The sequence below is a fragment of the Poromitra crassiceps genome, assembly GCF_964638095.1.
Source record: "Poromitra crassiceps genome assembly, chromosome: 20".
Classification (NCBI taxonomy): domain Eukaryota; kingdom Metazoa; phylum Chordata; class Actinopteri; order Beryciformes; family Melamphaidae; genus Poromitra; species Poromitra crassiceps.
This window is the reverse complement of record NC_139637.1, coordinates 16,951,481-16,974,985: the sequence shown is the minus strand read 5'-3', so window position 1 is coordinate 16,974,985 and position 23,505 is coordinate 16,951,481. Positions and strand designations below refer to the sequence as shown.

Sequence of the window (23,505 nt, the reverse complement as noted above, 5' to 3'; positions counted from 1 at the left end):
TAATAAAATATTTATTATGAACAAGCATAATGACATACGCTACATAAACACAGCAACTCTATGAATACAAAGAAAGTAGACAACAATGTAATGTAGCTCAACTAGAAATTTCCGACCCTCCATAAAAATATTGAAATTAAAAAAAAGCTTATTAGAAGATTGTTGGTGTCAGTAATTTATGTAAATTAATTATTCAATGTGCTGCAATTAGTTTATGTGTCTAAACTGGACAATAATAGAGGGGGCGATAAACCCAAATATCAGTTACATTTGTGGCTGCCACATGCACAAAATCTAACAATACGTTCAGATTCAATGTTTGATGATGTGGCTCGTAAATTAATTCAGGCTGATTTGAGGTTAATTTTCCCTTCAAATATATGGATAAATGGTGAGAGGCAATACCCCGAATTGAAAACTAGTTTCTCTCAAAATGGGGATGGAAGAAAATAACCACCATCCTGGACTCTGTTTTCACAACGTAGTTTCAAAGAGCAAAACTCTTAAACGCTAAATCTGATACTCCTAATTGTGGGCTCAAAATCACATATTGCATAGGAAATAAAACCAGCTGTCAAATAAGTTAAGTGCATCCAGCAAAAGGCTTATCTTAGCATCAGATCATTGTATTTGTTCCTTGTTGAAGTTCCTAATAATAAGAATACCGTTATCCTGTATGGTACAAGGTAACATTACATGAATGCAACAGTGTTCCTCCTCGTGAAGCAAGAAATCCACACAAAGGCAGACTGCTTGTGTCCAAAATACACAAAACTAAACTATCAATTATATTATTTTACATTGATACAAATAAACCAAAAGAAAAATAGTACAGCAATGATAACCACAAATACTTTTCCTATTTTACAGTGACCATGTCCACAAGGTCAGCTGTCAAATTGACCCACAAGGGGGGGATCCAATACACTTCTGTCAAACCATTCTCCAAAGGGCAAATTATGGCAGGGGTGACACTCCAAGTATCTTGTCTAGAATGCATGTGGGGCAAATAATTTGTGGCTATATTTGCTCAATGCTAATTGAAAATAAACAGTTTTTTTTTATTATTATTAATGATGAGTTATGTATAACACAATAGGCTACCTGTTGCAAACTTGCAAAATGCAAAAGGGATAGCCAAATAAAATGCAACTTCTAATTATTATTATTATTATTAATTTTTAGTCACTGTTGGGTGTAAAAAAAAAAAGGGGGGGGAATGAGGGGGGGACTGTGGGAATCTGAAGTCATTTCTACGCTGAGAAGAGCTGATCAGTTGATTTCTGGATCAGCCAAATGAGACAGTCTCTTTCTCTGTTTGTAAACACTGATAACAGATACAGTAATAGCAGAGTGGAGGGGCAGTGTAGGCCAGACAGTGCCTACAGCAGGCTAACTAGCACAAGCAAACTATCAGTATCTAGGCAGCTGTTAGAAAAACACTGATCAATGAATGGTTTTCTTTTTAGTATCTCTTGGAGCAAAGGACAGTTAACAAATGAATGTAAATTAATGAATGTAAATTAAAGTAACGGGTGCACAATAAAATACTGTATAAAAGGGAAACAGTGGACTGACTGTACACTAAAGAAATCAAAATACATATAACTATTTAGATACATGTAGTAAGCTAAGCTCAGGATATAAGAGAGGACTTAGCTGATGGATTTTGTGTGCATTCTACATGTCAGCAACAAGAGAGAAGAAGACCAGAATTATAACCGTAATAAAAATAGCTCTGACTTTAGACAGTTTTTCTTGCAAGAAAATGTTGCATGGTCAAACATGGTCTATTGAAAATGCAACAGCCAAAAGCTCAATTTAATTACAGTTATTGAATGTTGGGAACGCTCAAATCTTGGTGGATGAGTATGGTAATCAAGAGTAGTAGACTAAACAAGAACATTTACATTTTCAACTGGGTTGACATCCCTTTAAAAAAAAACTAAAACTGAAATAGAAAGCTATAATAGCATTGCTCAGAACTCTTACAAGCTTTGCATATTGAAAACTAGATGTGAAAACTGAGAAGGGGGGGGGGGGGGGGGGGTGGTATTATATAGAGCCCGACTGTATTATCGGCCGATATTGGCCGATATATCGGGTATCGGCCGATATGTTGGCCAATATGTCAGATATTTTTTTATTTGGTATTTTTTAAGTTATAGACAGCATGTTGTGTATATTTGATATTTTTTCTTAACTATTTGTTCTATTTCTTGTGTTTTTGTATTTCTAGTTATTTATAATTATTAAATTCCCAGTTAAGTTTACGGTTTCATTGCATTGATGTCATTTTGGACAATAAAGTTTATTGATAAGCTGTAAAATATCCTGCCTACATTACATATTTCTTTCAATTCATGTCAACTCATATCTTTGTCAAGTGTTTGATATTTGAGGGATCATTGCAAAAAAATCGTGTAATATAATAATAATAATGTAAGAATATCGGCCGATATATCGATATCGGAATTTTTTTACTCCCCAATATCGGCATTGGCCTCAAAAATCCAGTATCGGTCAGGCTCTAGTATTATATAGGCGGAAAACTAAAGAATAACTCTGTGCTCCATGCCATGTTAATTTTTGACCCCAAAATTCAGTCAGTAGTCACACAGGGCACACTATTACCCAGCATAATACTATATTATAGTATTGTGGTCAACAAATACTACTAGTACTGTATTCCACAGAGATGGCCAGTAGAGGTCGCAAGTTCTAGATTGATTGTACAGTTTAAAATGCTGCGTTCACATCTTCCTCCATTGTATCAGCGTTGTCTTAAAAAAGAAATGCTATATGGGATAGTGTTTTTGTTTCATGATTTGTACACCAGCATTTTCTTTCTATCACTTCCATCGGCGACCACTAGAGGCTCTAGTAGTCCATTACTGTCCTTTACTACACAATACAGACAATCCCCTTCCCTGCACAGCCCAGCCTTGACATCCCCACCACCAGAGGGCTGCTAAAATGACAGAAATATGTACAGTCTCAAAATAAATCCATCTGCTGGCGAGAGAGCAGTGGGCTGCTGACAGTCCAGATGTCGTAGAGATCCACGAGCCACAACAATGTATCTGACATCAAGTATACAGATTTGGAAATACCCCCCCCCCCCCCCCAAAAAAAACTGTCTTAAAAAAGGTGCCTTACTTCGACAAGTGCCGTGTTCAGATGGCTTCAGTAACTAAATATTATTCAGCAGTGTCATAAATAGCTTCCTTAACATTTAAGCATGCTTGTAACCTAACAAAGATACCACTAACACTAAAGACAACCAAGCGGCAATGTTCACATCACATTTGTGTAAATAAAATAAAAAGATACTGGGATATAAATACTACCTTGTGCGTGTCACAGGAAATGTACACCTCTTTTCCCGGGCCACAGCCAAACACATTACTGAGTACAGCATTAGGGGTAGGGCGCAACATCTGCCAATGATGCGCTCCTATTGGACTAAAAGATGCACTGAGCTGCAGCAAAGACTTGTCCTGCAACGTCAATGTGACATTACAGGAAACACCTAAGCTAACCACTTCCGGGTGTTCATCGCTTATTTCACTGCAACATTTAAAACCTTTTGTATTTGCATGCTCCTTTACAAATCACCAATACATTAGCTGGAGAATGGAATCGTGTTTGGTCCTAAATTTTTGTCTGATACAAGACTGTTGATCTAAAAATGACTATACTTTATTATAAATTAGGACAAAAAACACAAACATTATCTTTGGGAAAGATTCACAAATATTATACATGGTTAAAATAGAATATTTACTGTGTTTATCGTAAGTTTGTAATATTAACTCTTGCATTTCTCACTTGTAAGGCATTGGCAAGTCAGTGGAGTCGGCAAATAAATACAAATCCATGACTGTAGCATCAGTGAAAAAAATATCAAACCTTTTGAAAAGTATTTTTTTTACTGAATACATCTTGTTTTCATGAACCGTTATCTTATTGAACAATTATAATGCAAGAATATCCTTTTTTGCTCTCCACAGAAAGATTTGTTTGTTTGTTGAGATGCTTTTAGTGCCATCATTACAGATTATGTTGTACTGAACGTCTAAATAGTTCACCCAAAATGCATTTGAACGATCAAATAACTGGGTTAATGGCTGCTTTAAGAAAAGGCTAAGAAACTATTATACTAAATGGTCCTTTTAAAAATGTACTCTCAGTCAAGGCAATGCAATAAAAGCGGTCATGTCTTTAGTACACTGTATAGATTTCATCAATTTCTTGATTCATGGAAATTAATGAAATTTCATGTGACTGGGGTGGAAAATAAAGTAACCGTGGAGTTTCACATGCAAAAAGTGAGCAATTTTTTTTTTTTTTTTTTTTTTTTACCTTTCCTCTGATCTGTTGTACATTTTCACTCCTGAGTTGACATGTACAGTACGTGCTGTTGACCTCAAATTTCCAGGAATCCTAATTATATGTGGACATTATTTTCCTTGTTTAAAATTTTCGGGAATATAAGCAAAACTTAACTCTTTCTGGGCCCGATGTTGTCGTTTGGTGATGAATCCGTCTTATACTGTAACTGGCCAAATGTAGACAGCGTTGACATCACGTTGAGATACTTTCCAGCAGCTACAATGGAGGTTGACAGTCACACAGGGAGAAACCCATCGTAGAAGAGGCAGAGAGACCACTTTCTCCACTGACAACAACAACTCAACAGACCACAATGCAAAGCAGCACAGCTTTGCATGTTCGTGGATCTGCCGCCGGTCAAATACAATGTCCTCTTCAATGTTTGTTTTTTTTGTAACTGGAACAAACCGAGCGCAGCACCGTTCTCTCTCCACTCACTAGAAAGACAACAGTGATAGCGACCTATCACCTACATGTACTGTAAACAGCTAAATTGAAAACCTTGTTGTTGAAAGGCATTCTGGGAAGTGTAGGAAATCACTGACTGAAGTAGACGGTACAGGAGGCAGCTTGAGGGAAAGTGGCAACACCAAAAAAGAAAAAAAATTACAAGACGTCATCATAAAATAACTCCTAGAATATACTGAACATCACAAACTGATGATATCTAACGGTGGATCTCATGGTGGATTTCTCCCGTAAGGTCCTGGACCAAACTGTGGTCTGAAAGCGCGTGACGTTTCAGAGCGAGTGAACACGGCAGACGCGCGGGCGGGGGGCGCGTCTTTTAGTGGTCGTCCCGGTCCTCGGCGTGCCGCCGGCTGGTGCGTTTGATCGTGAGGTCGGGGTGCAGCTGTTGCCAGTAGGACTGGCAGTACTGCGTGATGAGGCGGATCTCCGGCTGGGAGGAGACGTGCGGGGGCAGCGTGTGCGGCGGGGGCGGGGGCGGAGGGGGCTGCTGCTGGCTCTGGTCCGCCTCGCCGTCGGGCGGCGCGTCGTCGTCGGGCGCGGTGAGGGCCTCCACGATCTCCCTGTCCAGGATGCGCAGCGCCACCCGGGCCACCGTGTGCTTGAAGTTGTTCTCGGTGGCCAGGCAGTGGTACAGCCCGGCGTCCGCCTGGGTCAGCCACTTCAGCAGGATCCCGTGGCCCGTCTTCAGCACCTCCTGGTCCCGGGTGAGCTTGACCGGGGGAATATAATATTGTATTTAAATGATGTATATTGTAAGGTGTTTCATATTTTCACCTTCCCAACATTAAAGACCATGGATACTCAACTTGCTTTGCCCGGGGGCCACTTTCGTGAAATGATAGAAGGCCAGGGGCCAGTTAATAAACAAACAATATACATTTTTCTGTAGCGGATTGTAGGTTTTTGGGGTGTCAGCCCGAGTTTAGTCTGACAATGTTGTGCACACCGGATAGTTAATGATCAATGATGATGACGTAAATGGATGGTACCATTCCCCTTGTTCCTTTATGAAACACCATTGATTACAATAGGACCACGAGGAGGTCATTCTGATGCCATCAACCAAAGTAAGATGCAGTCACTTGGACTCGCTCTCCTCACCACTTTCCTCCTGCCGTCCTTCTGAAACAGCCACTTGATGGATGCTTGTGGAGATCTGGGCTGGCACTCCAGGAAAACACTGCTGCCCTCCACCCCAAACTGCACCGTCTGGCCCAGACGCTTCTCTACAGGCGGACACACCAGAGGGACACCGGTGGTTGGTCACAGTCAAGACGCCAGGAACCTCATTTCATCTTTAATTATGGTATAATCTACATCAAGTTGAGGTTTTATAAATGACTACTTTATTGTGATTTCCTGCCTGCACCGCCAAGTAAGAACAAATAATGACAGTACACTTTCTAGAAATGAGGCCCCAGCAAAAACGTAACCCAGACTGGGCAGAAACACCAGGAAGTCATCACATTTGTGAATCGGTTGTCTAGTCCTACCTTTAGCATTGAAACCTCGACACTGACGCATCGGGTCTCCGTGTTTGATATCCTGTCTTCTACTCCGCCTGAAATGAAGACCAAACAAGTTACAGTCTACTCTCAAGTCTCATAGAATATTGTGAAATTATATTGTGTGTTGTGGGCACATCCAGTAAAAACAGTCATTAAAACCCTCAAGTGTATAGAATGTTGAATGACTGCTTAAAGATGTGAGTAATTAATTCATACCAATAAATCACATGTCAATAAAAAGAAAGAAGAAACCCATATGTCTTTATGAGCCTATCCACACCCAAACGGAGACTTCCGTATTTCAGGTCTCTCTCTCTCTCTCTCTCTCTCTCTCTCTCTCTCTCTCTCTCTCTCTCTCTCTCTCTCTCTCTCTCTCAAATTCAAATTCAAAAGGCTTTATTGGCATGGAGAACATAGGTTTACTTTGCCAAAGCAAGTGTGCAACAAAAAGTAACACAATTTATAACCGAAAGGTTAGCACAAAACTATAATAGTAACAATAATAACAATAATATAAACTATAATGTTAGCCTGTTTACAGAGATATGTAAACATCTCTCTCTCTCTTTCTCTTTCTTTCTCTCTCTCTCGCTCTCTCTCTCTCTCTCTCTCTCTCTCTCTCTCTCTCTCTCCCTCCTTTTCTGGAGCCGTTTAGATTTAGATTCCGGATGCTGATAAGAAGATGCCAATATTAATCTGTCTGTGCGTACCCTAGACATAGGATGCAAGTTGCACCTATTAGTACAAACTTGATCAGAGGGAAATCAATAATGTAGTCTTGAGTATGAATGAAATTACACCACGTGTTTCACTCTTCAGTTATAAAATGCTATACTAGCTCCATTATCCCACTCAAATGCTCGGCGAATGCTTTCTGCAGCACAGTTTGCAGAAAGAGGGGAAGAGCTGTCCGGTCATGCGGAGGAGAGAGGCTGCGGCTGCCTCTGGGCCCTGCTCTGAGCGACGTGCTGCGGCACCCGGCCATGGTGCACCACAGCTGGCTTGGCAAGGCGGAGGCGAGCAGGTTCCCCCGGAGCCCCTGGTTACCATTCCCCCGACCTGCTGCTATCTGCCTCCTCCAGTTTCACTAACCACATCACCGCTGCTGCTCAGCCACTGCTGTCTGTCACAACGTTGCGGAATTTTTACTTTTGGTGGAATGCATGGAGCGCGATTATTCTTTGACGCTCTTGGTTTGAAAGGTTTGAACATAAAAATGCATCAACGTTATTATATATTCAAAGATTTTGTTTCGTTTTTTTCATTCCGACCTTGGTCTGAAAAGACCGTAACACAGCCATTGTTAGGAGCAGGCTGTCCAGGGTTTGACCTCTCACCTCTTTGTAGAGGGGGCGAAGGGGGCACAGTTCTCGCCGTCCCAGGCGCAGTAAGGGTCTCTGGCCAGGCAGCAGTCTGAACAGGCTTTGCCATAGACTGCACATCTATGCAGGGAGACCTGTGTGAGGCCTCTGTCTGAAGTCACATACAGCTGTTGCTGCAGGCCACAACAAAGGCAACAGATCATATTAGCATCCAATAATTCTATATCAACAAAACTGTGTCATTCATCTGATCATGAGTTCAGGGACTGATCACTCAATAATGCTCCATTGTAGCATTATTGATTATTGTAGCAGCTACAATAATGACATCTATCAAGGTATTCTAAAGGCTTACCCTTTTGGACGATATCTTCATAGTTTTGATAGGAACTGGAGTCTGCAAGAACACCACAATGAGGAAAATGAAATGGTTGAGGAGATTGTCTTCTCGGATTTGAAACAGTCAAACAAAGTAGATGGAAATCTTGACATCATTACCTTGAAGACTTCCACCTCTTCCAGGACGAGCTGCTCTGTGCTGCTGGTGTCTTTAGGAAGCACTATGACCTTCTGGACTGTCCCACGATCTGAAATGGAGGCGTTTTCTGTCATCTCGGCTTCAGAGTTACAGTACCATCTTGATCACATGACCTCACATTCGATTCGATTCGTTCGATGGATCAGTCTGGACTTCCAGGCCCCCACAGCCATTTCAGTGGGCGGGAGTACTTGCCTTGACAGACAACTCCTTCAGCCAATCAGTGTTGGCTCCATCCAAATCCAAATCCAGTCGGACGAACGGCGAAAACGTCTTCCGCCGAGAACCTCCGCTGGTGCATAGTACTCTTTGTTCTTATTTTATTGTTGTTGTGGAGTCTATTTCTGCAATAACTGCACTTATGGCTGGGTTTACGCTACGAACGTTAACGTTACCGTTCGTTGCTTCAGGAGACGGCATTACTGTTTTGCCAGTGGCGACCCTAATTGGACTGGTTACGTCATCGACTAAGACGCAGTCCCTGATTGGCCTGGTTGCGTTGTCATTTCAGGAAATCGATGCGGGAGAATAGAAGCCTAGACTGATACGTGGAGCGCAACAGAATGTGAGGTCACATGATCAGGATGGTTTTTACCAGGCTAGGTAACAGTGTGTGGATTTTAACAATCTTTAACAAACCTGATTCAGATTTCATTCAGCGTGCCTAGAGTGTGTATATCTGCTCTTCCCTGTGTGCATGCCTTAGATGAAGAATGGCCATGTTTGTGTATTCCAAATCACTCGCCAGTACTCAGATCCCTTTTAAAGGCACAGCTCACCCTAAAATCCAAAATACATATTTTCCCTCTCACCCGTAGTGCTATTTATCCATCTATATTGTTTTGTGTTAGTGTTGCCTGAGTTTTTGAGATATCGGCCACAGAGTTTCTGCCTTCTCTCCAACACAATGGAACTGGATGGCACTCGGCTTGTGGTGCTCAAAGTGCCAAAGAAATACATTTGATAAACTCAACAGCAATGTCTCTTTCCAGAAATCATGACCCCGTTACTCAAGATAATCCACAGACCTTGTTATGAGCAGTTTCATGGAGGGACTATTTTCTTTTGACCGAACTACACCCGCTAGCTGCTAGCTAGTTCCTACATGAGACTGCAAAAGAAAATAGTTCCTACATGAAACTACTCACAACAAAGTCTGTGCATTATATTGAGTACCCGGGTCATGATTTCTGGAAAGAGACAATGCTGTTGAGTTTTTCAAATGTATTTTTTTGGTGCTTCGAGCACCACAATCCGAGTGCCATCCAGTTCCCTTGTATTGAAGAGAAGGCAGACATCTCTGGGGCCGATATCTCCAAAACTCAGGCAGCTATCCCAAAACGATAAAAATGGATAAATAGTAGTACAGGTGAGAGGAAAAATATGTATTTTGGATTTTAGGGTGAGCTGTTCCTTTAATGGTTGCGTCATGAAGCCAGCGACTGACCTGTGCCCAGGAAGAGCACCTCGTATCTGCCGTCCACGGCGTCCACCTGGTCCACCACGATGGAGGTGAAGCGGTAGTCCAGGCCGGTGGACAGCACCAGGGGGCGTTTGTGTATGGGGTAAACGGGGTGGTACATCAGGGGGTGGGCCCTCACAAAGTTCACCGCCTCGTCCGAGAACTCCTTGGTGGAGTGGAGGCCTGGCGTGAACGTTCCTCCTGGACACTGTTCAAGCACAACGACGAGGATTTACACAAAGCGACAAAACATGCAGACAGCATTTTACTGCTTTCCCCCCCCACCCCCCGTCATTTCTTTCAATGATCTATCAAACCTGTTGAAGAAACATTCCGCTGCTGTAAAATTACTTGGTTTTCAAATCGAAATAGATTCCCCTGGGCTGCCCTGTCCGTTCCGCTCGTATTCCTTTCTGGATCTGTTTCCTCTCAATTTGTGCTTTTATATCTCCAAAAAACCTGGTGGGAATGACCGTTTATACCAGGATTTGTGTCTGTCCTCTGTGCCCAAGGTCACAACTGAATCGAGCAAAAGTGACTTTATGTATTTTCCGCCGTTGTCATGGAAACTGATATAAAACGATATGAAGCTGAAAGAGCAGGTCTCTCTTGGAAAATTTAAACTAATGGTTTATAGAGCTGCTCTCTCTCGGTGAGTTTAAACTGTCGATGAGATTTTTGGCCGTGTGAACTTCCTGGTTTATGGGTCTTATGTCCCTTGGAGTGCTTCTACAAAAGACTTGACTTTTGTGTGATTTTTTTCATTCTATGCCGTGTTTGACCCCTTCTCTTATGGGAGTTTCACTGTATTCGTGGAGAAACGTACCTCTTTGAACCAAGAGCAGTAGTTTCTATCACTGTATAAATATCGATTGCAGTCATTATTATAAACTTATTGGCTGCTTAGCTACATGTAGCTAACAGACCCAAAACAAACTGTCTATTCAAGTTAACTGTAAATTTAGACTATTCACTGTTACTTGTAGTAGCCTCCAGTGTTGGGGGTAACTCATTACAAGAGTAACATATTACATGTAATATATTACTTTTAGCAGTAACTTAGTAATATAACTTATTACCAATATGATTTCAGAAATATTATACCAGTTACTCTGTCAACTAACACAAGTTACAAATTGAGTAATTTCTTTTCAAATCAAAGCACATGTTTAAATAAACATACAATCATTTCCTAATCAAATTGTGTTTTTATGCAAATAATCACTATAGATGACAATAACAAAGGAAAAGGATAACATTTATCATTTTGGACGGTTTACACTGACTTCAAGACGGTTTCAATTATTTTTCGGGATGGTCCCGGGGCGGCGATGTCATTCCGCTACTGCAGTTATTTTGGTGAAAGTAATGCAAAAGTAGTGTATAATAAGTAATGAGTTACTCCACACAGACAGTAATCTTGTAAAGTAACTTATTACTTTCAAATGACAGTAACTAGTAATATGTCGTATATTACATCTTGAAAGTAACTTGCCCAACTACTGGTAGGCTCTAACATTACTCCATGGACCTGAAACTTATTACTTTCAAATGACAGTAACTAGTAATATGTCGTATATTACATCTTGAAAGTAACTTGCCCAACTACTGGTAGGCTCTAACATTACTCCATGGACCTACACCCACACTACAACCAGATGTGGTTGGTCGGCGACAGGTGAAACACAACTCAAAGATTGTAACTGTAGGTGTGCTAACCGTTCCTGGGCGAGGGTACGGGATCCTGCCGGTGTAGGGCGTCCACTGATAGTTGTGTCCGTGCTTGTGGGAGAAGGGGCCGTTAAAGACGTTTCGAATGTCAGCCATGGAGTAGACACAGACCGCTGAGCCTTTGAACACAGACCTACGGCAGAAAGAAGAATGCTTCAGACTGATTGTCACAAGGAAAGACACAGTAATAGAGGGTAAAATATTTTAGAACTGACATTTCTATTTACCCGGCAGTGGAGAAAACGGCATAGACGACTGGATTGCGCTCATCTTGTGTTGGCTGAATGAAAACATCCCCTGTAGATAAAAAAAATAATAATGAAAAAAAAACATTTTTTTTTACGTAAAAATACAGCCATCTGATCCCCCCTAATTGAGATGTAAATAGTCGAATGAATTTTCAGTTTTGTAGACATCGTTTGGGACTTACTCAGTTCATCAAAATGTGTTTCGACCCCATCGCTCCCGATCACTGAGCACACCAAGCGAGCCTTCAAGAAGGTCGTCCATTTGTTGACCAACGACCTTTGTCCGCCGTCATCGTTCTGGTGGACAACAATGTCACAGAGGTTTATTCAACACTGCAGCTTGGTCCTCCTCACTTGATACTCCATCACTGCTGTCATTTGCAGAGCTCCATTCTCTATGGAGTGTTCAGTGAGACCTTCTCACCAGGCAGACTCGGCCCACCCTGGTCAACACGATGGGAGTGCTCCCCCCCGCTGCGTCCAGGCTCTTCTCTCGGAAGAAGAAGTACAGCTTGTCGTCGTTCTTCTGCGAACTGTCCGGGATCTTCTGGATCTTCACAAACACCGGCTCTGGACAGAAGAGAGAGAGCATAGAGAGGCAAAGTGGGAGCGTCACTTCCTGCTTCAGCACTGTACCAGAGATTCTCATCCACCATTTATTTTCCCATAGACATTTCGTAAAATGCTTATAAAATAATTGTACTTCGTCGAACCAAAACGGTTCAGCAAACGCTATAATCGGGAGAGACCATAGACCATTTCACTCTGACCTGCTGCAGCCATCCGACCACTTCAGCTCATTCAGAACGCTGCAGCCCGTCTGGTATTCAATCAACCCAAATTCTCTCATGTCACTACCCTCTTCCGGGACCTTCACTGGCTTCCCATCACGGCACGCATTCAATTCAAAACACTGGTACTGGCCTACAGGGCAGTACACCAGACAGCTCCTCTGTACTTACAATCTATGGTCAGGCTCCAAATCTCTCACCGTTCCCTCCGCTCCTCCACCAGTGCAGGACGCCTCGCCCCTCCTTCACTACGGGGGCTCAAAAGTCGCTCATCCCGTTCGCGACTCTTCTCGTCCCTGGCACCTCAATGGTGGAACGAGCTTCCACCTTCGGTCAGGACGGCCGAATCACTGCCGATCTTTTGGAAAAGACTAAAGACACACCTTTTCAGGCTCCATCTGGGCCCTTCTTGAACTAACTTCTTTCTCTCTTAAAAAAAAAAAAAAAAAAAAAACCTACTAACCTAAACTAAACTTGTACCACTGTTCCTTCAAAAGTTGTAGTTGTCATAGACTGTGTTGCATAGTTGATTGCTCTATTGCTGACAAAAATGTGATATTGTAAGTCGCTTTGGATAAAAGCGTCTGCCAAATGATGTAATGTAATGTAATGTAATGACCAAAACTTAAAAAAACAACACCGATAAACCCGCATTCTTTTTACATTTTGGTCCCAGTGAAATGTTATGCGATCTCTCCTGTTTCTAAATATATCTGTACCGTTTGGTTTGAACCAGTAAAACTATTTTTATAAGCATTTTACGAAATGTCTATGGGAAAATAAATGGCGGATGAAAATCTCTGGTACAGTGCTGAAGCAGGAAGTAGGCGGTCACTTTGCCTCTCTATACAAGATAAAGAAACATACAATGACAGAGAGAACAAGGAGGAGCGGTGTGTGTGTGTGTGTGTGTGTGTGTGTGTGTGAGTGTGAGTGTGTGTGCGTGTGCGTGTGTGTGTGTGTGTGTGCGTGCGTGCGTGGGTGCGTGCGTGCGTGTGTGTGTGTGTGTGCGTGCGTGCGTGCGTATATGTGTGCGTGCGTGCGCGCGTCACACCATTGAGCCAGCGGGAGTCGTACTGCTCGGTCCGGACCGCCGGCCTGTCCCCCAGGGTCCTGAAGATGGCGGCGTCCGTTCCCATGAAGTCAACGTGGACGCCGGCGTACAGGTTCCCATCTGGGTCACATCAACAAAGAGAAGAACAGTGAGCGCCTACTGGAGACGAGTCAACTTCCTATTCCCAACTGTATAGTAAACAATCCTTTCCAAAAGCAATTCGCAGCTTTCAAAATACGTTTGTCACAGCACCTTCTCCATCCAAATATCCAAATCTTCCATTCCGATCTTTGGTGTCACGAATGTGGGACAAAGCCGAGTCATGTCGTACCTATCCTGATGGACGTCACTCCCGTCACACTGCATTGTGCGTTGGAAGTGACAAAGTGTTTCACTCACTGATCAGAGCTGCAGCGTTGGCTTGTCGAGGATCATAAGAACATTTGCCTTTCCCAGAATCCACATAACCTGGCACCAGGCGGAACAGATATTCCTGGACACAGACAAAAGGCCCCATTTCATACAGCTGTCGTGGAAAAGTGGAAAAGTCGCAGTGAGCAAAAGACTTATCGGTGGATATGTGCTTAACAGCTTTTTCCAACTAGGGCTGCCAGACACTCAAAACATATTCAACTGAGCACAGAAGGCTCCGACTAGCTCCGGCTATTCTCTGTTAGGAATACAAACATGTGCGTCGCCATGATAGCTAGGTTGCATTTGTAATTTTTTTCTTACATAAAGTATATACTGTGTGAGCTAATGTATTTGTGGGTTTGAATCTGGTTGTATATATATATATATATATATATATATATATACTGTGTATATATATATATATATCCGAAAAGGAGTAGGAAGAAGTGAATAGAGAGCCAAAGTCGATGTCACTTCCTGCTTCAGCATGCGTACCAGAGACTTTCATCCGGCATTTATTTTCCCATAGACATTTCGTAAAATGTTTTACTTAGTCAAACCAATATTTATTTATTTATTTATTTTATATATATTTTATATAATATATATATATATATATATATATATATATATATATATATATATATATATGAAACAAATGTTGTATTTATATATATATAATTGTTTTTGTTTTTTGTCTTTTTCTTGAATTATCATGTAATTTTTTTTTAATCAATAACAAATTTATAAGTGCGTGTGCGTGCGTGCGTGCGTGCGTGCGTGCGTGTGTGCGTGTGCGTGCGTGCATGCGTGTACCTCAGCTCGCCAGCCTCTATTGATGAAGGTGCAGATGGGTTTGTAGGCTCCGGTGCCACAGGTGTACAGGTGAGTCCTGTTCCAGGGTTCAATCAGACGCACAAAGTTGGCACATTCTCCCTGCGTGGAAAGGGTGTGAAACTCAATACACTACAGTCTACAGTACTGGCACAGAATACACTACAGTCTACAGTACTGGCACAGAATACACTACAGTCTACAGTACTGGCACAGAATATACTACAGTCTACAGTACTGGCACAGAATACACTACAGTCTACAGTACTGGCACAGAATACACTACAGTCTACAGTACTGGCACAGAATACACTACAGTCTACAGTACTGGCACAGAATACACTACAGTCTACAGTACTGGCACAGAATACACTACAGTCTACAGTACTGGCACAGAATACACTACAGTCTACAGTACTGGCACAGAATACACTACAGTCTACAGTACTGGCACAGAATATACTACAGTCTACAGTACTGGCACAGAAGACAGAATATACTACAGTCTACTACAGTACTGGCACAGAATATACTACAGTCTACAGTACTGGCACAGAAGACAGAATATACTACAGTCTACAGTACTGGCACAGAATAGACTACAGTCTACAGTACTGGCACAGAAGACAGAATATACTACAGTCTACAGTACTGGCACAGAAGACAGAATATACTACAGTCTACAGTACTGGCACAGAAGACAGAATATACTACAGTCTACAGTACTGGCACAGAAGACAGAATATACTACAGTCTACTACAGTACTGGCACAGAATAGACTACAGTCTACAGTACTGGCACAGAAGACAGAATATACTACAGTCTACAGTACTGGCACAGAAGACAGAATATACTACAGTCTACAGTACTGGCACAGAAGACAGAATATACTACAGTCTACAGTACTGGCAAAGAATATACTACAGTCTACAGTACTGGCACAGAATAGACTACAGTCTACAGTACTGGCACAGAAGACAGAATACCCTACAGTCTACAGTACTGGCACAGAAGACAGACTATACTACAGTCTACAGTACTGGCACAGAAGACAGACTATACTACAGTCTACAGTACAGGCACAGAAGACAGAATCTACTACAGTACACTACTGGCACAGAATAGACTTTAGTGTTTAACAGAGAGCTTTGACAGAAGGGTTCAACTGACCTTCCCTCCCTTTCCAGTCATTTGGCACTCTCCTTTCCTCTGGGCAGTAGCTGGCCAGTGGATCTGATATAGACAAGGACAAAATACACTTTTTCATTTGTACCCAACTAAGTTCAAGCAGCCTCAACGATGCTCACCAACCTGTTGTAGACAGTATTTCATTTGTTTTGGAAGGTGTAATAGTGAAAAGAAAGGGTTGGGATAGCTGCAAAGTGAGGGGTCTAGTAATGATCATTCTTATAATATAATAATTATAATAATACATTATAATATTATAATTTATTGTCTGGTTTTATGCTATGGGTTTTCTTTTTTATCTTTTTTTTTTCTGATTTACCCCCCATTTTCCCCCCAACTGTACTGTACTTGGCCAATTCCCCCTGCTGCCCCGGTCGCTGCCCCCTCTGCCGATCTGGGGAGAGCCGTAGACACACACATGCATCCTCCGATACATATGCAGAGCCGTTCTGCCAATAGAGACACTGCATGAAATAGGCCACGCCCATCACGGGGGAAAGCGCTCCATTCACTCCCATACACCAGCGTCATTTTCCAATTAATGTTGTTTTTGTACTCCCGAGCAAAACAAGGAAGCCACTGAGAATTGGCGAGAAGAAAAATGTGAATCTAGCTGTCAAAGAAGTAAGTTGGAGTGTTTATCTTCCATATATATGATCTTTGTGCGCAACTCCCGACCATGCACGTGACATAGGAGAACGACAGGATTGGGGGATGGGGCGAGTGTTTGTTTAGTTTCCCCCCATTTTGGGCGTGGTTTCTGAATGATGACGCGCTCCGCAGTGTCTCTATACAACTGTACTTGCAATAATTGGTCCAACCTGCTTTGAGGCGAGTGTAATGTCAGGTTGTAATACTCACTATGAGCGGCTCTTTGTTGATGTTGTGCATGTCCAGAGCCACCAGGTACTCGCGGGTGCCCAGGTACAGCCGGCCCTGGTCCTGGTCCATGTGGAGGATGCGGTAGTCACTGGTGTTGAAGGAGAAGGAGAACGGCCTGGCCGTCTTGGTTTCTATCAACTCTGCATGGAAGGACAGAAAGACATGGAAAGAAACATGTAAAGGCCACAGGAACCCATTGAGAGCCTATGACTTCAAATGCATGGCTCAAATCAAATGGTCTATTTCTCTTACTGTGCTTCTGAGTGCTATCTTTGAATTGTTATTATGTTTTAATTGTTATATGTGTTTGTATGTTTTTTCTATGGACTATGTGTCTGTTAATAAAAGTTCATTGATTGATTGAAATGGCTGTATTGCGGGCTCAGTTTTAAAGCCAGAGTGACATATGAAACTAGAAGACGTAAGAACTTGGTACCATGCTAGCTGGGGGAAGGGGGCTAAATAACACATCAAAGTTAGGCTAAATCTTGGCGAGGGAAAAACTATTTCAAAAGGGTCCCTTGACGTCCCCATGTCAAGGTATCTGAATGGGAAAATGGGTTCTATGGGTACCCATGAGTCTCCCCTTTACAGATAAGATATACAAAACATATAGGGAAATACTTCATATTAGTCTCAGTGTTTCCCCTACCATTCTACAGGCCTGGCGGGCCCGCCAGGCCAACGGCGCCCCCGCCAGGCCAGAAAATAAATTTGTTTTTTGTTTTTATTTTTTCCCCAAAATTTCAATAAACCTTTATGGCATATTATTACAATACAACAATACTGGTGTTGACAGTAATAGAAGGTGCCAAATCATTCAAAACAATAAGCATTTTGCTTTTACGAGCATTGTGCCAGCGTGCAGCGCTGTTCCAAAACGTGTCAATGTGTGTCGTTGCCTGGGAAACACACATCCCATAATACAACTGTTCGCATCGCATCCCATAATAGTATGATGATACTTGGGATGCCATTGCGAACATAGATGTGAACAGGTTAGCTAAAAGTTTAGCATCGCCAGTGACGGCCCCCACCGTTGCGGTCGGGGGTACGTTTCGAAATCCCTCCAGGCCTGAAAGATTTTCTAGGGGGAAACACTGAGTCTCATGTGTTGATTGGAGTTCTGATTAAAGGGTTGGGTGGGCCACGGAAGATTTTCACATTTCAAATTGGGCCGCGTGGTTTGGGAATGGCTGGAGTAGTTCTATGGGAGTCAGTGGGGTGGGGGAGGAGTCAGTGGGGTTGGGGAGGAGTCAGTGGGGTGGGGGAGGGGTGCCAAACCAGCCTTGTTGACTTTAGCTATAAATCTCCGGGTTATGAGGACGTGGCGACAACATCACCCTCTCAATGTGTTGCACAGAGAGTCAGAGAGAATGAGGTGGTGGCTAGAGGGTTAGCACACACACACACACACACACACACACACACACACACACACACACACACACACACACACACACACACACACACACACACACACACACACACACACACACACACACAAAACACAGGTGGTTGGTGGTACGTGTGTTGCTGGGGACCCAAGGAAGTGCAGTGTCAGATTTGGTGCAATTTTCGACCCACAACACGTTCAATATAGAGAGCCAAAGTGAAACGTCACTTCCTGCTTCAGCACTGTACCAGAGATTTTCATCCACCATTTATTTTCCCATAGACATCTCGTAAAATACTTGGTCAAACCAAACGGTTCAGATATATTTAGAAACAGGAGAGACCACATAACATTTCACTCGGACCAAAACGTAAAAAACTGCGGATTTAAAGAAAATATTTTTTCGATGTTGTTTTTTTAAGTTTTGGTCAGAGTGAAATGTTCTATGGTCTCTCCCGATTCTAAATATAGCTGACCCATTTGGTTTGACGAAGTAAAACTATTTTTATAAGCATTTTACGAAAGGTCCATGGGAAAATAAATGGCGGATGAAAATCTCTGGTACAGTGCTGAAGCAGGAAGTAGGCGGTCACTTTGCCTCTCTATGGTCATCAACTTTGACTAAACAAGCGAACAGCGAGCCACTCAGCTCTGTCTGTTTCATATAAACACCGTCAAATCACATCACAGTGGGGCGGGGCTTCAGGGCTCACACACACACATATACAACATTTATTTTTATTTATTTATTTTTCTGGAGAGCTGAAGCTAAGGCAGAGGCAGGAAATAATCATGTGGAGCGAGCGGCACCCAGAAGTCACCAAGAGTCACCAAGAGTGGAACACTTCACAGGGTTCTGCGAAGAGGTTTTTTGGCAATACCCAATGGAGAGTTTGTATTAAACTTCAATCGCTTCATTGTTGTCTTTACTGTCATGCCTGTGTGTCACTATGCCGAAAGCAACAAGGGAAGTCAGATGGATGAAGGTTTTACTAAAACATTCCTAAACCTCCTAATAAGAAACACAGTATCCATCAACCTGACATCCATTCATCCATAACGTAAATAACTGAATTCATCTGTCTTGTGATCATTATGCCATCGTCAATGAGAGCCTATGCAGATCTGTGTATTTCCACCATACTTAATGTGTGTCTGTAATGTTTATTCCAGAACATGTATGGTACATTTGTCATTAAATGCACGTGTATGGCATAAAAGTCGATATTATTGCATTGGGAAGTTATGTGGCAAGAACTAACTCAGACCATAGGAGTGTTGCTTACATTTCAGTTTCTGGCTTTACACGGGGAAACTTTCACGCAACTTTAGTTGGTTGAAACTGAAGTGAACTAAGTTGCAAACTGATTTGCATGGTGTAAAGTCCTCCGCGCAACACAATTGAAACTTGTCTGAATGAACTCAGCCACAACGGTTGCAAAACTCTCATCTTTGTGAAACTAGTTTCGTGCCACAGCCAATCAAAACGCTGGGAACGTGTCAGATGATGATGTCAAAACAGCTGAGCCATGTCAACAAACGAACGCGAGCTAGGCAAACTACCGTTGATGCGGTATCATTTCAATCGATTTTAATTGATTGATTCTTTCCGACGACAGCTTATCACCAAAATAAAGAAAATAAAACAGAAATGATCTTGACTACTTCAGAATGATCTTCATAGACTTCATGCAAGTTTGGTAATGCTAAAGTTTTTCATTTTGTCAAACAGCTGAGTCATGTCAACAAACAAACATGAGCTAAGCAAAGTTTGTTTAAATGGCAGTGAGCTGGTGGCTACCGCTAGCTAGTTAGCGTTAACATGACGGTTGTTTGAACAATTTGCTAATGTTCGTTGTCTGTTCTAGCTATAGCTTAGTGAAATAAACTACCGTGTGAATTGCTTCATGTAACTGTCAAGTTGCATGGAAATTATGTTTCATCCAATTTGCAACCTGCAACTAGTTGTGTGAAAGTTTCACCGTGTAAAGCCAGCCTTTACTGAGTAAAGTTGCATGGAAAAAAATAAATATTGTGGATACCTGTGCACCTGTGTGCTTACATGCCCTCATGCAGGTGGATGTTTTGACAAGAGTTGCTGTTCTGGGAGTCTAACTAGGTGGCGAAGTGTCACCGTCTGTCTGCCTGAGGTGCAGCTGTATGACGATCCACAAATAATCTGTAGAATCCCAAACGTCACCGCCCTGCCAAGTGCCTGGCATACCTTCCGCTCTGTATGCACGGCTTCTATTCTCAGGACCTCTCTCATCCCATTCCAAGTGGCATTATCCTGAAAATCAACCACGTCTGAGGCAAGGCTGGGACGGACACACCTACGGGCCCGGAAAGCCAGGAGGAATCCGTCTATTCTGGGGCTATTTCTGCACCGCGACCATGGCAGCGACAGTTAACCACAAGATGGCCTTGTCTGCGTGGTGCGAACTCGCCTACGTCATGGAGACACTGAGATGTGGATAGGCAGAAGGCAACGATGAGCAGTCAGGTCGGGTCAACTCAACTTTATCTTATATAGCACTTTACAAAATACAAAGCCGGTGTGTGCTTCACGCAGAACAAGGGGGAAAGGAGGCAGAACAGGGAAATAAGTGGATGGGTAAAAGCACAAATTAATCGAGCAGAAAAGAATGTCAGTGAGAAAGCCAAGGAATAAAAAAATAGGCTTTAAGACGTGTTTTTTTTATTTTTCAACTGATTTTAACTGATCCTTGTGGAAGGCTATTCCAGTCTTGGTGCTGCCCTGATTTGAGGACCTGTGAGAGAGACCCATAAAACATAAACAATAGCTGGGTTTCCATCCAAATGTATCGCAACTTTTAATAAAATTTTCAGAAAGTCGGCAAAATAAAATGCGAAACAATGCGCGTTTCCATCCACTGCTATTTTTCGAATTATAGAGCTGTCAATCACCTCGTGTTTGAGGCTGTCTGAACTGCTGATCAGCTGCTAGACCCGATATACAGCTCTGTTAAACACATCTAATGTTATTCATTTAAAGTTTCTTGATGATCTACAAGTAAGGTACCATAACGCCATTTCTGGATTACCAGGTGCAACTCGGCAACCATAACGTTATAATCCACGGAGCAGATAGTAAGTGAATACAATTTCATTCAAGTCTAGAAGTGAGTCACCTTAAAGTTAATATCCCAGTCTTCTTCTGTTTACCACGGCGGGTATTGTGCTGCGTGTACCATGATTTACCGTGTGTAGCCCTATTGTGTAGGCTACACGACATGTCATGTTTTGCAGTGATCAAGGTAAACTGTGTTGTTTTTGAATGACAACGGAATATCGCTTAAACTGTTTCCACCGCACGTTTCGCATTTTCCTTTTATCGATACACCAGACTTTTCCCCCTCCCTCAAGCGTGATTTTTTTTTTTGCGATATTTGGAGGTTTTTGCGAATTAGGCAGCGTTTCCACTCAGTTTTTTTATGCGCAAATTGAAATTTCGCATCAAAACAGGTGGATGGAAACCCGACTAATCTTGTTTGTTTCATTGTGCTCTGACTGAGACATGTGACATGTAGGGGTCAAAGGTCACGGAGCGTTCTCTGAGCGTAACCACACTCATGTGACTGTCAGGCTTTAGCGGCAGATAGATGGAGCTGTGTGAGTAGTGCTTTGTCCTTTGATGGGTCCTATAGTCCTCCGATCGATGCATTTACAGAAGAGCAGGTTTAATTTTTTCAGTTTCACTAAAGGTGCGTTCACACCGACCTATTAAAGTTTTTTGCTGGCATTGAGTTCAGATACAAAGTCAATGCAAACGAGGATTGAGCGTATATTCGCCCGGGAGAAAAATCGCTGGGCGTCCGAGCGACAGAGACAGAGCGATAGGGCGAACATTCGCTCGTCTTGCCCGAGATGAAATATCCCAACTCGAGCGAAATTACGCTGGCAAAAGTCGCTCGCTGTTCAATGCTGATTGGCTGCCGTGTGAGAGTGAGTCAAGGATCACACCGGCTTGGAACAAACCGCTGGTTTATTGTGTGGCAACAAACCGCATTGACAGCTGATTGACAGGCTGACAGCTGACATGAAGTGAAGTCTGTACTACCGGTATGGAGCTCGCGTTAGGAGCACGCTGATAGGCTTAGCTTGTAAACAACTACGGTGGCTCGTAGTGGGCAAACATCATGACATTGCGTAACGTTATAGCCCCCAGATGTCCGTCGATTCTTGTGCCTGTTGACGAGCGATTTAAACACAGCGACAGAGCGATTCCAAAGGGTTGAATCGAGCGACACAGAGAAAAATAAATATCTCGGTGTGAACACAGCTTAAGAGGGCAATCATTTCAATACAACTTCCAGAAATCTAAACAAACTACTGTATCAAGGTAGATGTTTGGGCGCATTTCAGAAGAAAACCTTGAGGTGGCGCATCATGGAGGTCCACTCCACTGAAGACCACGAGGTGAGCTCAAACAATATTTTGATTTGAGTGATTTATTTACGTGTCATGCACTCTAGGTGCCCGACCCCCATGGGTTTACAAGACACAACAATAAAACAGAACAATAAACAACACAACAATGATACATTTAGAATACAAGTCGTAAGACAGCAATGGTGCCGGACAGCAATATAAAAACCAATACATCAATTTCTCTCTTTTTTTTTTTTTTCTTTCCCGATTTCTTATCCCATTTTTATCCCCCATTAGTGCTAATTTTAATTTATTTATCCTGGTTGCTGCTCCACCCTCTGCCGATCTGGGGAGAGCCGAAAACTGGCTCCATGCTTCCTCCGAGACATGGGCAGTTAGCCAGCCGCTTCTTTTCACCTGACAGGGAAGCTTCACCGGTAGGACATAGCACGTGGGAGGATCACGCTATTCCAACGAGTTCCCCTCCCTCCGAACAGGTGCCCCGAACGACCAGAGGAGGCACCACATCAGCAACCAGGATATTGCATGTTTTGGTGAAGGGGGTTCCTATATGAAGGAAACCCCCGGGAGGCACGGGGAGAACATGCAAACTCCACACAGAAAGGCCCTTTTGACGACCCCACCCGGGCGGTGGGCACTCGAGGACATGCGGACGGGCACGCATTCCTTCAGCGTTCACAGCGTCCCAGGTGGGAATCGAACCCAGGACCTTCGAGCTGTGAGGCGACAGCGCTTACCACTGCACCACCGTACCCCCATACATCAATTTCTAAATAGAAGGTTCTGTCTTTGCTCCACATGCTTGACAGATAACATTTGCAATGAGGAAGATTCCCTTGCTGAAACATAGCTCAAGT

General features: G+C 42.8%; 1 protein-coding gene across 1 annotated transcript in view; it reads right to left on the bottom strand.

Moving 5' to 3' along the window:
* Window positions 1–5,182: 5,182 nt before the first annotated feature.
* sema3gb (sema domain, immunoglobulin domain (Ig), short basic domain, secreted, (semaphorin) 3Gb) overlaps window positions 5,183–23,505 on the bottom strand; it is a gene marked incomplete at both ends in the record, with an annotated part of 37,098 nt that continues 18,775 nt past the window's right edge. Inside the window, 16 exons of the mRNA XM_083656940.1 lie at window positions 5,183–5,575; window positions 5,968–6,092; window positions 6,360–6,427; window positions 7,712–7,869; window positions 8,052–8,093; window positions 8,195–8,283; window positions 9,682–9,904; window positions 11,416–11,560; window positions 11,655–11,724; window positions 11,858–11,972; window positions 12,100–12,245; window positions 13,521–13,640; window positions 13,920–14,013; window positions 14,751–14,870; window positions 15,940–16,002; window positions 16,819–16,979. Coding sequence (XP_083513066.1) covers window positions 5,183–5,575; window positions 5,968–6,092; window positions 6,360–6,427; window positions 7,712–7,869; window positions 8,052–8,093; window positions 8,195–8,283; window positions 9,682–9,904; window positions 11,416–11,560; window positions 11,655–11,724; window positions 11,858–11,972; window positions 12,100–12,245; window positions 13,521–13,640; window positions 13,920–14,013; window positions 14,751–14,870; window positions 15,940–16,002; window positions 16,819–16,979 — 2,132 coding nt within the window. The remainder of the gene's footprint in view (window positions 5,576–5,967; window positions 6,093–6,359; window positions 6,428–7,711; window positions 7,870–8,051; window positions 8,094–8,194; window positions 8,284–9,681; window positions 9,905–11,415; window positions 11,561–11,654; window positions 11,725–11,857; window positions 11,973–12,099; window positions 12,246–13,520; window positions 13,641–13,919; window positions 14,014–14,750; window positions 14,871–15,939; window positions 16,003–16,818; window positions 16,980–23,505) is intronic.